Here is a 17703-nt window from a genome sequence, read left to right as displayed (position 1 = left end):
CCACTCAATAGATGGGAGGAAAGAGTGGGAAATTGGGAAGCAGTCATACTAAGAAAAAAAGTATGAAAGACCAAGGTCTTACATCTTAAGCTAGCTGATTCTCTTTTACCGAAATCAAGTAATGCCAGCATCAGCTGTAGGTTAGATGTGATGCTGAGAAAAGCAATTGCTCTACACCACAGAATGAAGATCAACGCTAAAAGTTGGTGTATTTTTAGCATTATAATTTATATTGTGGCATCAAGAGCATCCAGCACCAAACCCACAGTTTTATAACATGCAAGAAACAAAATCCCCCCAAATTATGCCTCTCTCTCTTTTGAAACACAGCTAGTAAAGACTGGGGCTTCTGGTGTGTTTCAGAGGTGGTGAGGACCCACTGCTCCCAGTGCAGTCAGGAAGGAGAAGATTACTCTCTGAATGTCTGAAAAATCAGAGCCAACTCTCTTTCAGATTCACAAAAGAAAACGGAATTGTCAGGAAAATGGTGAAAGTGGCACCACCACAGGATGTCATGTGGCAGTCCTTTTCATACTTTCTTTAAATACATGTGGATTGCCAGAGTCCACAATACATTTTGAAGAACTGTCCCAAAGTAGCGTTACAGTTTAAGTGGCATACCATTACTGGGCTGTTCAAATGCCTGATTTTTGAAGCAGAGGGGAGACAGCATGGATATAATACCAAACTCTTGTCTTCTTTCAATATTCTATGACAATTAAGTTTGCCAAGTCTGAAGAAATCAGGGCAGGAAACAGCTGACTTAGAGACTGCTGTGTGGTTAGACAGAAGTATGTCTGTGAAGGATCTCAGTAGAAAGAACAGATATTGAGCTCATATGTGATTTTATGCACAAGTTCTTCAACTTCATTCTATGATGTCTGCATAACTTTGTGGTATTCCATCTTTAAAATAAAAAAAATAAAGTGACTGGATCTACCATTTGTACAGCCACAGAGAAAAGGTGAAAGATGAAATACCGTCTCTAGCTCAGCTGCTGGAAAGGCAGAACAGATCGTCAGAACAAAGTGGATCTTACTAAAAATAAACTAACTTCATGGGTGTAAATTAACAGTAATCAACATATTAAAATTTGTGCTAGGGTAGGGCCTGGGAGCAGAGCTGGCATCACACACATAGGGACATACAGGGGCTGACGTGTGTCTTCCCCTTCCCTGATAGGTACACTGGATGACTTGCACCGTTACCTGAGCGTAGCAAAACCCGCTTGGTTTTGGTTGCTTGATCTTCGTTCTCCTGGAAACCCATTATGGATCATACCTACATTCATCCTGGATCCTGGGCAGAAAGGGAGAGCGGGGAGAGAAATAAAAGGTGATAGGGGGAGAGAAAGAAAAGGCAATGCTTCTTCCTAAAGAGTAACTGCGTCTGCAAGCTCGCTCTCACAATACAGCAAGCAGAAGCAGAACTGTTGAAAAGAAATCAAGGTCAGAAAAGCTATGATGAAAAACAGCCAACAGCTATCATCTGAAACCTTTCAGTCCCAACAGCTTTATCTTTCCAAAACGGATGTTATAGCTTAATTGCAAGGTTTGGGCTTGACATTTGCTCAGTATCTTTTCATGGCCTAGGTCAAGCAGGCCAGAGGAAGCAACTATAGCAATTCAGTCTGACCCTAAAAGTATGCTGCACAGTGTATTGCTCAGCACTGATCATTTGTGTTTTAGCAAAGAATCAAACCCACAAGAAAGGAAAGTTGAAACATAATAGTGGTTTTTGCAGTGCGTTTGAAAAAGAAATTTAGTGGTCTATGGAAACAACATTTGTATTTTTATCATGTCTCCAGAAAAGATGGTAATGATCCTGCCTGCTAAAAAATCACAGATAATGTCTGAATTCACAGACACACATATCATTCATTTCCATCTTAAGAATTAATTCTGTAGCAAATTTCCAAGGCCTCTCTTCAGTGGAATTTGATACTGGCTTCTCCCTCTCTATTTGCAGACATCTCAAGCTGATAGGAAAGTGCAGCACAATGATGAGATTAAAAGCACTTAAACACTTACTGATAGTCTCTATGGGGAATGATAATACAGATGGGAAATTCCTATCTTCAGCTACCATTACAAGTTAGTTTGGAATAAAAAGAAGGAAGTCCTATCTTTAGACAACTTATACACAGTAGAAGTTACAGCACCATTAGTCAAAAAAAAGAAAAGCTGCTTCCTTGTGTGTGAAATATTAAGGGAACTTTTAACAGTAGCATGCAAATGACATTGCATGCACCTGTTTTGGGAGCCTCAAAATAAACCCACCAGCTAAGAAATAAAATCAAAACTGCAGGGAGTGAATAAACTGTATATACAGGCTGATTTGGCACATACACATAGGAAATCTCAAGGACAGTGTAATTCAGAATGTGGATAACTTAAGTGGAACTGTTCATTTTGGTCAAGAATATGTAAAAATGTGATCTTTTCAAGATGGCACAATGCATCTGCAAAAGTTCATGGGCCTAACAGATATTTTTATTCAAAATAATAGAAAAGAGAGGGTCATTGTTCCTTAGGGGCTGCTTTTTCATGAAATGAGTCTATCATCTGACATAATACAGAAGACTTATGAAACATGCTTTTAGAGTAGCAAGATTTGTTAAGAGATGGGAAGTTAATTAAATGTACAGATCTATTAAAGACATAGTGTTGCTGGATTTTTTTCTGCTACTTGTTGATGTTCAGGTTAACTGTCTTATATGGAATTGTTATTTCCTATTCCTATCAGTACTACAATTAAATTGAATATAAAAACCCCAGCTAAAGTTCTGCAAGTGAGTTTCAACATTTGGGGCTTTTTCTTCCTTCTCACCCTCTCTCCCTTCACACACATGCAAGAATGTAAAATGCAAATGAAGGCACAGTCTATGCCTACCAACTGTATTGCTAGAAGTCCGCTACAGCCAGCTGACATTTCAGATTTTTGTTTCAGTGGCTGATGGCAATCCAATGCCTATCCTTAGCTGCCTCCTGGCCACTAAAAGGACCCAGTCACTGTGAGTACACTTAAGCCATGAAAAGGGTCTCCTGAGGTTTATTCCTCCCCAGCAGACAGATAGATGGTTAAAGGAAGATGGCCAGTGCAAGCATGGGAAACTCCTTTTTGGCATTTACTAGTGAACAGATCACCTAACAGCAAATTCCCAGAATAAGCAACTCTCTGCTAAGGCAGCAAATAAAACAGCTACCGTTAGCATATGTTTTAAATCCAGGCAAGCATTTAAAGAAAAATTGCATCATGAGTAAGAAAAACTCGCCAGAGAGGTAGGTGACCTTAAACAGGCCCACATGTGAACACTGCTATGAATTAAGCACCTGCTAATTCAGCTACAGTGGTTTAACTTCTGGTGGTGCCCAGAAAAACATGCTGATTGTATAACAAAGCCATTGCAAACTATCTGGAAAGTATAAAAACATGGATTCAAAAACATGCTCGGTGCTCTGGTGGACGACTCCTCGCATAACATTCCAGGTTTTGACTTTTCAAACTTGGGTCTAGTAGAAAACTGCATTTCAGCATCAGAATTTCTCACCTTCCTATGCCCTTCTTATATCACAAGAAAAACTGCACTTTAATTAGCACGACATTATTCACTCACACAGAACATGAGCATTTTATTCTGTCATTGGATAATACAGCGAAGAAATGGAGCAAACCTGTTTTGGTAGTGTTTGGTTTAATAATTACAAGTCATTTTTGCTAGACGTTTCATCCTAAACTTGTATAATGGATTGTATCCCCCAAAATCAAGCCAAACATCTATGACTATGGCATGAATTCTAACTTACCAAAACTAATATTAACTCGCATCTTCAGTGTGACTTTCTATTAACGCCTCTTTGCACTTACAATGCTGTGAGTATGGAAACCATCACAAATCCCAGAAGTAACAGATTAACATGTTACTGCTGGTCAGCTGAATTCCAACACCTGGTAACATACCTGTTCTTACCATACCTCACAAAATAAAATGTATTCTGCTTTCTATATGCACTAACATCGTGGTTGAATGAAAGCCACAGAAGTGGCTTTTTTCTGAAGAAAATGCACAGAAACCACTCAGCCCCATGCTGGAAAGCTTGCAGAATTGAAAAAGCTGTAACCTAGCAGTCTTAGACTGAAAAGAAGCATCATCAACAAACAAATCAAATTTACTGTTTGTATTTTTATTCAAAAAAACTCCTGGAAGCAGAAAAATTTTGAAAAGCTTTCTATATTCAGTATAATATCCAAGATTAGGGTGTTTGCTGACATGGAGATTGGATGGAAGAGAACAAGCTACTTGAAGCCTGATTTCAGGACTCATTGGCTGGTTCTGCATGAAAGTATGGCCCTGAAGGCTCTGAAGAACTTTTCCAGAAAGCAGTGATTACAGAGGAGAAGATGCACGTTAGATGGATAATGCAGGAGGCACCATATGAGAAATCTTCCATGACTCAGATCTACCAAATCACAGTGTTGCCTTCCACTGGCAAGCTAAAAAAAGTAGCTTCAACGTGCCGCAAAATCATGGTTTATATCAAAGTTAGATCATAATTCAAGCACTGTGAAAGCACAAGGAAAAAATACCAAATATTTATAACAATGCTAAATAAAGCAAAAAGAATGCCAGTACAGATGTATCTTTTTAGAGTTACAGACAGCATCAGTTAGGTTTCTTCCTTAAAGTCTCCTGAAACTAGCAAACCCTCCTTCCTTGTAATATTTAAATCATGCAGTGTTTGTTAAGAAGCCAAACACAGGAAAACAAGAAGGTACCAATTCACTACTAATTTTGTTCTTTCTGCCTTCACTATGCATTTCCTTCATGCTTGAATTGACTTATCATTATTTAACAGGACATTGATTTTGTTTAAGAAACTTAGAAGAATCTTCATGTGCTTTGTTGGTGGGAAAAAAAAAATGACTGCATTGTGAAAGGATGGTTACAAATTAAACTCCAACAACTATAATACACATATAATACTCATATCATTCACCTAACAAAACTGCAAGAATCATATATTGCAACTCTGCCAATCTTTCATTTAAGTAGTTAAAATTACATATAGTAGTAATGTGGAGAGAATTTAAGGACAACCAAAGAATCTCACATCCAACAACAGGATTAGAAATTAAGGCAAAAAAAAAATCATTCCTCCTTTGGACACAAATTTTAGATTATGTATCATTCTAGGTAGAGCACTCCACACATGTTCCCACTAGACAAATATCTCGGCGTTTGTGATCAACAAATGATTTAGTTTAATCCCATGCTTTTCAGGTATGATATTCAGGGAATAGAAAACTGGGTTGCTTGATTTTCCTTTTTTAGATATGTGTGGCTACTAACAACTGAAAAGTTGCAACGTATCTTTCTGATTTTTCATTCAGAAGTATTTTGAATCCAAAAAGAGAAAAAAAACCCCTTTCTTCACAGACATACATTATGTATTTACTCTTTCTTCATGTACTGGAATCAAATATTACAAACATTAACAAACTCACTGAGAGGACAGGTAACTTCTGTGATTGGTCTGATATGACTCACTGGGAGCAAAATGATATGAAATCAGTCAACAAAAATATCCTTCCACTTTTTAACAGCCAAAGGACACTAAGTAAATTGTTTTTCTTTTCCCTTGCTCAAAAACAAATACTACATTCAGAAAGTGTTAATTTAAGATACATGCCTCTGATTTTATATGCAAGAATAGTATTCCAAGTAGCATCTTTGAACATAGCGCAAGTCCTGACATTAAAGCTAGGAAATATAGGAGAACAAATTACTGAAAAGGGTTAAGATGGTCTGCCATTAATGTTCTCCATGCTTATTTTTCTAGTTAAGCTAGAAACAGGTTCACAAAACTTCTTGGGACAAATACTTTCCTAAGGGTAAAACAGTAAGCCATCGCTCCCTGTCCATGCTCTTTGCATGAGACAAAAAACGTAAACAAAGAAGCAAGGAAACTACCTCTGGACACCAAAAGGAAGGAGATGAGTTGCAACCATATGCTCTCTTCAGGAAATTTGGCCCTCAAACTGCAAAGTTTCCTTATGCCTATGTTGTGCTTGCCCTGTTTTTTCTGAGTGAAAAAAAGATTTCTTAAACAAATAAACAATAGTATCAGTCATGGAACACTGAAAATAGGCTGTACTACAAGCAACCTTCCACCTGCAGTATCTATTGACAGAGACCAGCTATTGGTATAATACTTTCCAGAGAACATTGTCCTTTGAAAGCTGCAGTACTGAAAAAAATCATTTAGCAAACCTGAGAGGAGTTTCATTTTGGAAACATTTTCAAAAAGAACTAAAGAGTTCAGGAAACATTGTTGATTTCCTGAGAACATTCACCATGAATCACTAATTCTCACTTGAGATCATCGGTAGTTTCATAAAAGCAGAATTATAGAACAAAACATTTTAGGAACAACTTACCAGCCAAGCAATTGGATACTATTTGTTAATAAAACCATGTGTAATTTGAGAGAAAAACTGATCCACAGCCAGATGAACAACAAGGAGATGAGTGAACTGCTTTAACAAGACATAGGTCTCTTGTTAAAGAAGGTACTAAGAACAAAATTTTCAACCATCTTTAATATTTACTGTTATGTTCTAAAAGGTTAACATTTCCAAACAAAGGATTATTTTCAAATATATATGAGGGAATACGAAGCTGTGGGATATGCTTACATAGATATTTTTCTACCCTTGGTAAACTGCAGTGCAAGACATTAATGAAAGTCTGACACCTGGATAAAGATCTGATTTGTTGGCTTGATAAATAGATGACATCAAAAATCTAAACTTTCAATGTTAGTTTTTGAAGAAGTTCATTCAGCAGCTTCACAGTCCCTTGGTTTTCTTCTCCATTGTGGTTAATTCTGTATGCACTACGGATGAGAAGGCTACAAACTTCTTTGCTTCTATCAGTTGTCTCAGTAACCTGTAGGGAAACAGAGAAGATGGGAAATAATGCAATTATGTTGCTAAGTACTAAGAATTCTCCGTTAATATTTGCAACAAAACTACAGATTTGTCCCTCGCCCCTGAACACGTGAAATGCTCTAAGTTCAAAAGCAACTTCTGCCCAAGGCATGTCTTTTCATACATCTTGGCGGAACTAAGCAACTTTGAGATTTCTACTGTTCTCTCAAATTTAAGCAAAACAAATCAAGAGGTCAAAATGTTTTTAAAGGAAACACAAATGGACAGACAGTGTAACCATTTAGATGTCATCTCCTTAGAAAACAACTATAAGCACCTGGAGGTTTTGGGTGAGTTTGGGGAGACAATTTAATTCTGTAAAGCTTTCAAAAGTAAAAATAAATCCCTCCCCCCAAAGATGAGAAAGTACCAAGAAAAGACTCTAAGTTGCATTTTTCGCAGATCAGGAGGAACTTTACTCCACTGCTGTATTAATTCCAAAGTTTACTATGCTAATCAAAACCACTGCCATGCATCCCAGTTTGGTTCCATACCATTCTGCTTTTCATATATTGTCTTCAAGCCTTTCCAAATCACATGGAGAGCCTAGTTACACATGAATGATTACACAGATACAGTCAAAATTAATGATACCGACATACTCTGGCCTACAACAGCTCCTGACCACCCTCCACTGGGGAATACTCAAGAGTTTTGAAAGTTAGTTATGTTGCTTTCTATAAAGAAACAAGAAATTTGCTTTGGTCTTCCTGAAGAGGTTTAAAGTAGCAGACTAGTATATTACAGCACCACTGCTCAACTGCCACACTCCTCAAAAGAGAAACTAAAACCAGCAGCCTGTAAAAATACATTCAACCCCCCTAATTTTATCATTACATTCTTATGCTAAGAAGAAATTGATCATTTGTGAACTTACACCTAAATTCTAGAAATATCTTAGCCTTTCTTAAACAGAAAAATGTTATGTATGTTTAGTCAGCCAGAAAGAATAACCACCAAAATATTCTGCTAGTTCCCTGCATCATAAAATCAGAGTCCCTATACATGCCAGATACCCTATACAGATGGAAGAGCACACTGCTGCTCGAAGGAAACACTTCTGAAGTGCTAAAACCACACACTGGCCCTAGACCGGCTTGCACAGGAGGCTTGTACTTCTTAAAAAGAGTATGGGTTTATAGTTAGAGAGGAATAAATTCCTAATCTCACACTAAGATAGCACTAATTATCTTGAGAGGCACAAACACATTTTACTGTTTGCACAAATACACCTGAAGGCTCTGGGATACTGTGATAGCAAGATACTGTGGCATGCTTCCAACATTTTACTCCTCTTCAGCTTTTTTCACACCCTAAGTGACACTCTCTCAGGTCTTCTTTTTTTCTCTCCATTATCACACCATTTTCCTCTCTGGCACCTCATCAATGCTAAGCTTAATAACCAGCTGTTTTACATAATGGAAAACAGAAGACAGTTCCATCATCTCTGCAGCAGCTGGATAATTAAGGGAGTGATTTATAACTGGGAAAAGCAAAATGTTTGCACATGCTATCTATGCCAGGTGTAAATGAACTGTAGGTATCCCTTAACTGCAAGCTACTACTCCAATTATTTCTGCAGCTGTATAGTCAGGACAGCAACCTTTTCAGTGAGATCTTGTCAAGAAGTGTCAAGAAGGAAAATACTTGACTGTAGCTGAAATAGATATATAGCAGGTTAGGTACAGTTTCTGTGGTCATGATCTTTAATTCTCTGTTATGTGTTTTCTTTATTAAGAAGAAGGAACTTAAATCAAAAATAGTAAAAAAAAAAAAATTTTTTACTTAAACTGAAAAAAAGGAAGAAACACTTACATGGCAAATAAATTCCTGGGCAATCATATGTCCACCAGAAGAAAAGAGCAAAAAGTTGGTAAGAAGGTGTGTTATAAGATGCTGGTTACAACGCTGCTCTATATTCATTATACCGTGTACAGCAGCCTCCAGATGTTTGACAGAAAGGACTGTACAGCTGAAGAGCATCTTTAGATGCTTGTAGACTGCTTGAGCTTCTACCTGTAGGAAACAATTTCAAAGGATGCAGGATCAGAGAAGAGCAAAGGTCATACCTATGGTATTTTTCCTTTGGATTTATTCACTAACAGGAAACTGAATCCTTGGCAGAAACTACCCAAACATGAAAAGAGTTTGAATTTAAGCAGCAGGGAGAACAGGGAAGGAAGGGCTGTACACATTTCTTTTACACTGATTCACACACACAGAGGTGGACAGAATGGATTTTTTAACTTTCTTTGGTCTTTCAAAGTAAGCAGGCAGGGCATCAAGCCAGGATTTGACCTTTTTTAATAATAAAAGGAAATGGAGAAAGTCCCTCAGCAGAACATGGTCAGATTTTTGCATTGTGGGAAAAAGAACAGAGGCTCCTCAAGGGCTCATTTCTGTATTGCTGCTACAAATCAATTAAATCCCCATGCAACCTGACCTTGGCTGATAAAATGTTCTGGTAAGAATGCAGTTTTTTCCTTCTTCCTGTGTTGTTTGCAACTTACATTTTTACCTTTTGAGTTAGCCAATAAAAACTAATTCTTACTGGGACTAGAAAACCAAATGGAAAAAGAACTATAAGCAACTATTGCAAAAAAAAAATCCTAACAATAATTCTGTTCACTATATTAAAAATAAACCAAACAAACTGGTAGAAAAAACCCTAGTAAGTGTAGGAACAATGGAAAAATATACCATTGCAGACCCAAAAGAAAAGGACACCCATTTCTCAGCCATGTTCATGAGGACAATTTGTTTCAGTCATTTACCTGATGTTGCTTTTCTCATCCCTGCCCTATAAACAACTCCATACGAAATAGTTGGAAAAAGCTGCTGTTCTTGAATTATGTCCACAGTTACGTGTGAGGCAACAAATACCAGAACCTAAAGAAAGGTAACTGGAATTCTTCAAGATTCTTTATCCCTCTGTGCATCCTGTTCTTTCTGTGCCTTCATCCTGTGTGCCAGGGACCAGAGATTGACAGTAGCAGGCTCTGCTCCATGAGCTCACGTACCCTAGGAGACTGATTCTTAGTGCCAAAACCTCCAACTTTTGTTCCTCCAATATTTCAGAGTCTAAAGGTACAAAAGGACTCCAACAAATGAATAAATATTGAGGAGCAGAATATTCAGTCCTGCATATATGAGTGAAGACTAGTGAACAGCAAAAGTATCCTTTTTCTTCTTTAAATCATTTTAACCCTATGTATTCCACTCTTGCTGATATATAAGCTGCTACCTAAAGTAAGTAGCAGGAAGTCAAAATCTTAAGTCATGAGTGCACACCTTTCCACACAAAAATATGCTGAATGAAAAGTCCTCCAGCTTGGCATCTGCCAGAAATTCCCATCCCATCTTAATCCTTAACTGGTGAAAGGTACAGGGGTTGAGGACGAAACCACTCCATTTGAAAGAGCTGAGAGCTAACCTGCCAAAGGACAAATTAAAAGAAAAAGCAAATGTCTAGCTAAAGGCAGAAGTTTTGCATGAACTGTGGGAATGCTTCTGAAGTAGCCTGACCTGTGGAAAAAAAATGTCTTACTTGAAGTAACTAAAGAAAAGAATCATAATGAGCTGAAATATTAGACCTCTGGGAACAGATGAGTAATTGCGTGGGCTGTCAGTGGAAAAGCTTTTTTTCTCACTAAAGTTTGTCATACATCATGACAGAATAACAAACTGATAGAATAGGGCAGACACAGGGAGATGATTTTATATATGGGACAATGTGATTTCATTCTGTGGTGCTGGAGTTAGAACAATGTTCCATACATAAATCTGCACCTATAGTTCTTCAGTTTCATTCACTCATGTTTATTGCTTGGGTATTGCCTTCTTTCCCCGAATTGCATTCTAAACCCAACCCTGGTTTCTTTAGTTGACTGTAGCTCTAACCTAACTCTGCTCAGCCAACATCCCACTGGCACTCCTAGATTTTAAGAAATTAAGGAGAAAAAAAAATTTAAAAGTGATTGGGATGTGAGCTTAGATTTGTAGTGCCATCTGGGTGGCAGGAGAGGAAGGGATGGAAATAAAATATTGCAGAACACACTGTTGTACATGGACTAGTAGATGTAAAATGGAAGCGTGATGTTTTACTAGCATGGTGTACTGAGCTGCATTTTTAAATCAGACAGAATCTGTTTTCAAATTAAGGAAAAGTAGAGATGGTGCAGCCAAATTTTGAACCTGGGCTTTGTAGATCAGATTGCCTGGGCTAGTTCAATCTTGCATAATAGGTCTAAATTAAAGGCTTTCATGTATTTGCATGCATACACAGACACACAGCACTCTTCATGCAGTACAGTGCGTGAGGTTAGAATACTGCTTCCTTCCTTATGCTACCTAGCATATGGGAATATAACATACTTGTTACTATCTCATACATGCCAAAATTCAGTAAAGATACAGAAGAGAAATCAGAATAGAAGGGCAAGTTTAGGATTCAGGGCTGTGTCTGATAAGTATCTTTACTGCTCCGACTGCTGTTGTGATTTCTCTTGTGTTTCCTTCTCAGAAGATGCCATAACACAGGAATGCTGAATTCTGCCACACAGTGATTTAAAAAATACCATCCCTAGAGCAGTTTTACTTGTGATTAAAAGCACCCAAGTTACCCAAAAGAAAGCCAAGAAGGTGCTAATCTATATAATATACTTTAAAAAGAGGACGAATGTTTTCCAAATGTCACCAAGGAAGTCCACAAAAATTATCCTTCAACTTCTCTACTGCAACACAATTCCCAAGAGACCTTGTAAAGCCAATACCTGCTCCAGTGTAGATCTTTCATTTTTCTGGTGCACACTGTTTGTTTTATAGCATTAAGATATAAGTGGACTATTGACTGCTTATTGCTGCTTACTATTGCTACATTACCCACCATTGTTTGAGTCCTTTGTTGATTTTCATTCTGAGGACAGTAGTAAAATGCTAGCAGCCACAGCAAAGCATCTGGTTCTACAGCAGCCTTCAGTAATTGTTCTGCTGCAATATCCAGCCATTCTCCAAAACGAGCAACCAAAAACCAGATTTCAAAAAGGTCAGCAAGAGAACTGGGAAATAACAAAGATACAATTAAGTATTTCTTGTTATTTAACATTTTTACATGTCTTAAGTTAACTGCAAAGGGTGCTGGCATGAAAATAAAAATCCTTAAACTACTCTTCAACAGATAATGCATTACCTGCTAAGCATATAGCCATGTACTACTCTATTATATGCAGTCATGATCAAATGAGACACACCCAGTGCTACTAACAGATTACTTTTGTCAGCAGAACAGACTATCCGTAACACAAGTTTCTAATAAACTGTGACAAAATACTAGGTATTAAAATATCTATCATAAAATTAAACCTTATTGTTTATACTCTCCAGCTGAAGGATTTTCGAAACTTTAAATCGTATCACGAGTGTTATATTCTAACATACTGTTGCCTTACATTGTCTTCCAGTTAATCTCTGTTGCTTTCCAGGGTTATTTTCTGGTGTTTGGTAATTCAGGAGGCACATGGTTTTTGGTAATTCACGAGGAATTACATTTAGATGGACTAAATATAAAGTTTTTAAGGATATTCATCTCCTGACTTAAAATTTAAGTCCTCTTTAATTAAAATTTTCAAGGTATTTACAGCTGGGTTACTGCAGTAAGAAAAAGAAAGGTAAGAATGGACCACAGCTCATGTCTACACTTTCTCCCATGTACTCTTCTAAAGTTAAGACTAAAGAAAAGAGAAATAATGGAGAAATGCAAACTAATGGTAGGTGTCTCCAAAGCAAAAAGTCAAACTGAGGGTGGAAGGAAGGACAGACAGAAGGACAGCTGGAAGGAGATTAAGAACCAGGAACAATTATTCCTATTAAGTTTGGCAAAAGTTTGAAGAATTAGAGGTTTTTCTTATGTTTTATTCCTGGGGACTCCAAGAGCTGCTGTGCCAATCTTCCCGTGAAACTCCAAGAGATCTTAGAAATTTCAGGAGTTGATGACGTTGTCTGATACCATCACATCATCTGGGGAACGTGACACGGCCATAGTTGGAATAAACTCCTTTATCTTTAAGACTTTCTGAAGAGGTGGAAGGCACAGTTTTATGGATGAAGGTGTAGTGTGTGCAGATAGTATTCTATGTCTGGAGTATACTGGTGACTGATGTTGTCTACAGGTGTCCCAGAAGTTACTGATCCTGTAAATGATATTGTCTATATGCCACAGAATCTCAGGGTCTCAAAATCCTATTCCTAGGACACAAATCCACCACAACAGTATTTTTGGATAAACGTGATCACTGACATCAGACATAAGAGGTTGACATAGAGTCATAGAAAGAAAATAGAGTACTGAGGTGACTGCTATAAAAGTCACCATTGTTGATATTCCACACCTTTTGGAGGGGCAGCAGCGTGGCTCAGACTGCAGGGAACTAGAAATGTGTGACAACATCTGAGACTAAAATTCCTTAGCTAAAGGAACAGGATCAGCAGTGGTAAAGTCTTTGAAGATACTAGAATCTGGAAATGCAACATTAAAAACCTTTGAAAAAACAAACAAATGTGACAGTGATCTAGGACAACAGCCCTCCCCTCAGCAAAATAATCTGCTTATCTGACCATAAGTCAATGCTGTGACAATGTAAATGGATAGGCTAGCTTTGAAACCCAGTGATTTACAATCAAAGATGGAATTTAATTAAAAGTTAATTAGTGAGAACAGATAACTATACTTAGGGAAATATTGACAGTATTTACGATTGGAAGTGTTCATAGCTCAAAGGGTAAATACAAGTCCTTAAACTTTAAGCATTAAACTAATTTTAACAGATACTTAGCAGAACAGAATTTAATTCTTGCCTAGAGAGCCTAGGAACCACTGCACTTACAACTCACCATAACTCTCCTGTACCATCACAGTGCATGGTTCGGAGTCGTGTACCCTCCACTTCTGTCCCCGCTGCTGCTCCTGACCGCTCTGTAGTGGCACCTATGTCAACTGCTCCACTGTCATTGCCAAAAGTGGCCCTTCACTTTTTGTGGGACTTTCCCCCACTAAATGTACATCGGTTGATTTCTGGTTTAAAATGTCACATAATGTTTACTGTTCACAGAGATGACTACATATAATAATAAATAATGGCACAGAAGCAATCTGTTGATTAGAAGTACACAGAAAGCACCTTGCTGTAAAACTTCCATTTGGTGTAAAATTAAACCATTGAAAAACAAGCTATATAAACAGAGAGCACTGACTATAAGAAGCAAGAGGATATGCTCTATGGTAGTATTTTTTGCTCCTCTGTTAATCTTATTAAGTAGAAAGAATGCAGAATCAGGAATAAAGCAGTAAAAGAAAATTGAATACAGTTTCCTCATGGATATTAGTATTTGAAAACTTCAGCCAGATCTATTTTCTTTGTAACTGAGAGTGGTTAGGTAGGAAACATAATTGTTGCATGAGTTCTAAAGGAAGTAAGAGGATATTCTGGCAAGTACAATACTATTCAAACTAGTGTACTATCAAAGCAAAGGGGGGAAAAGACAATATAAGCCAAGAAGGGGCTAGGCAACAAAAGGAGAACAGACATGCTTCTATTATTGTAACATATTATGATGGATGATACTTGTTTTATTTGTTTGTTCTAAGTTTGAGTTATGTGTTTTCTTTAAGAAGCCAGGGTCAGCTACTGGTCATGCTCCAGGGATGGAAAGGGTTGACAGACTTCAGGGATGAACAGGCGAGACATAGCATTGAACTGCAAGTCACACAGAAAGTGAGAAGTTGCAGCAGACAGCTTGGCCTCAGAAAGAACAGCAAAAAGCTTTTTTCTGCCACTCAACAACAAAAATAAAAGCCTCCATGAGTTAACTGAAACCAAGCATGGAGACAAGTAGCTGTCTTCCAGGACACGGGGACAGTTGGTTATCTTGTCTTGCAAGTCTACCCGGCCTAGGTGTTCTATGTTTCTATTGAAATATTTCAGGTTTTAAATCAAAACTAAATTGGTTTCTTTGAATTTAAAAACTGTTCAACTTTCTTTGGAAAGGTCACTCTCAGAGCAGATCTAAGCAGACTTATATCCAAGCTCTAGCTGAGTCAGGTTCATCACACACCCAATAAGAAAAAATTACAGGGCAGCAACAGATAGAGATGTATCTTTTTTTATTCTTTTCATATAGTCCTAAAGCATCTACTACCAAAGCAGAATTCATGTAGACAAACACTATCATTCATTACAGCAACTATTTGGACAAAAAATGCTAAAGGCAACAGGTCAGAAACATGAGGTGTCAGCTCAAAGAATAGTATAACAAACAACGATACTACAGTCTAGCAGTCATACCTTTATGAAATAAATCAAGAAGTTTGAAGTTTGGATGTTTGCACAAGCCTGCAGGAAGCCAATACAAGGTCCTTCATAAAACAGTACCATTCACAACAGGCTCTTTCCAATACTAGCTGCTTTTTGGGTTGGAAGAGTTCTCTTGTTATTCAATCCAGAATCAGTTTTAAAAGTTTTGGGGGAGAAATGGGAGAGTGGGCAAGTAAGCATTTCTGTTATACAGCTAGCTATTTGCTAAAATGAAAGGAACAACAAGCTTTTGTTTAATTAGAGGCTTACTGGTCAGGTCTATAGGTGCTACAACGTTCAGGTTCAGTAAGTAATCTAAGTCCTATTCTTTAAAACAAAGTTCTGTTTAGAGAATAAGAAAATGATGAAATGTAGCTACTAAAAACTTCAAATGACATGGCTTTTCACAAAGTACCATATGCAAAAAAGGGCAAAAGGTTAGAAAATATAATAGTGCTTACCTAATGTTTGTGTCTTCTACTAATGCTTTGAGCATATCCGAAATGTGTTTCAAGTGCTGAGACCAGTATGTAGTTGGCAGTTCTGAGGAGGCAGGATGAAAATAAAACTCTTAAAATTCTAGTCTGTCCAACTAGAACAGAACAGTGAAATTAACCATATTAAGCTAGCATTAAAATTTGTGCAACTTGATTCAGTTATCACAAAGTATTTAAAATTTCATTTTAAAATTTCCAAATTTTCAACAATACCTATTACTGTGTTTCTTAGAGCAATTCATTGACAAAGCCATGTGAGAATTACAGCTAGGAATATTCAAATGAGGCTGATGTACCCTCGTGTAAATGCTACCTCAATATTAACATATAATCAGTGGAGTAACATTGTCAGAGGCTTTTGTACTGAGCTGAAATGATTGCTCATGAAAAACTACCATATTGAGAAGTGGTTTCTTTATCTATAAAAATGGGAAACCTGAAAAAAAATATTATGTTTGCAATCTAAAGTATCAGCAGAATTCAAGCTTCAGAGACAAACAGCAAGGCTATTTCTTGTAATATACATATGAAAATTTTCATAATGATAATTACTATTATTGAAAAATAAGAACACTTAGTATTTTTACAATCTCAGTAACTTGTCTTCATTGCAACAAAATTATGCACTCTGTTATTCACTTCTGGTTTAGTTTTCTTTAAAGTTACATCTGTATTATTGCTACGTAAGAATTAGATGTTCCCGCAAAAAAATACATTAAAAGAATATTATTAAAATTGCTAAGTCAACACACCCTATTTAGGAAATGGCAAAATTTCGTCTTCATCCCTTTTAAAGTTAAGACATATGCAGATCATGCAGGTTGGCTAAAGCTGCAAATATTTCATGAAGAAACTTACCAAAAGGACGTCTAAGTAAAGCTGTTAGAAGAGGCTGGTGATGGTAAGGGAAGTAGGCCTTCAGTGGAAACTTACGCTAAGATACAAAATCATTATTTTAAGAGCTTTCTGGTCAGTTTTCAAAACAAACACACAGTGAACAATCTCAACTAAGGTAGTAACTAACAATACAATCTGAAGCAAGAGAACAGAAAAGTAACTCTACACTTAATTTTAGGATTTGCATAAAGCAAGAAGGAGGATATTTAGGAAAAGGTTGCTCAGAAAAAGTAAGTATTTATGGACTTTTAAAGTACATGCATTAAAAAAGATTCAGAGTCATGAAGAAAATGACATCTTAATATTCTTGGGCTTTTTGCCTGTAATCACAAAAGTCTTTACTCTTAATATGCAGAGGTTAAAAGAGACACTAATTGGTTTAATTTCATTTTCCAGTGTAAACAGATTCACAGATCATATTAAATAAAGAACTAATAACACCTACAAAATCTGAGGGTGTGATTTACATTGTTGCCTTCTGTTCAAAAATGGAAACCTGAAATTCTTAGTATCTGATTCAGCACAAGGTAGGGTAGTCATAGGTTACAGACTTGTCCTCTATTTATCTGGGTACGTGTCATTTGTATTCTGTGAACAATGCTGCTTGTGTAATTGAGACCAACAGCAGCGTACCTTTAATTTTTTATTCTACAAACATCGACTACAGGCACGTCTAATGTGTAGCATGCATATGCAAGTGCAATATGAACTCCCTTTGAGGTGGATTGAAAACCAGCTGAATGGCCGAGCCCTGAGGGAGGTCATCATTGACACGAAGTCTAGGTGGAGGGCAGTAACTAGCAGTGTACCCCAGGGGTCAATACTGGGTCCAGTCCTGTTTAACGTCTTGATTAATGATCTGGATGATGAGGCAGAGCATTCCCTCAGCAAGTTTGATGATGACACAAAACTGGGAGGAGTGGCTGACATGCCAGAGGATCGTGCTGCCACCCAGAGGAACCCTGATAGGC

General features: G+C 37.3%; 1 protein-coding gene across 3 annotated transcripts in view; it reads right to left on the bottom strand.

Annotated features, from left to right (window-relative positions):
- Positions 1–6598: 6598 nt before the first annotated feature.
- FANCC (FA complementation group C) overlaps positions 6599–17703 on the bottom strand; it is an 86942-nt gene continuing 75837 nt past the window's right edge. For all 3 annotated transcript variants that reach the window (XM_041120730.1, XM_030003324.2, XM_041120731.1), the window contains 5 exons: positions 16694–16769; positions 15800–15881; positions 11876–12047; positions 8806–9006; positions 6599–6949 (listed from right to left, as the gene is read on the bottom strand). In XM_041120730.1, the coding sequence (XP_040976664.1) occupies positions 6806–6949; positions 8806–9006; positions 11876–12047; positions 15800–15881; positions 16694–16769 (675 nt within the window). In that variant the 3' untranslated portion in view covers positions 6599–6805. The remainder of the gene's footprint in view (positions 6950–8805; positions 9007–11875; positions 12048–15799; positions 15882–16693; positions 16770–17703) is intronic.

Source organism: Aquila chrysaetos, chromosome Z (assembly GCF_900496995.4).
Source record: "Aquila chrysaetos chrysaetos chromosome Z, bAquChr1.4, whole genome shotgun sequence".
NCBI lineage: Eukaryota > Metazoa > Chordata > Aves > Accipitriformes > Accipitridae > Aquila > Aquila chrysaetos.
This window is presented reverse-complemented; position numbering and strand designations above follow the sequence as displayed.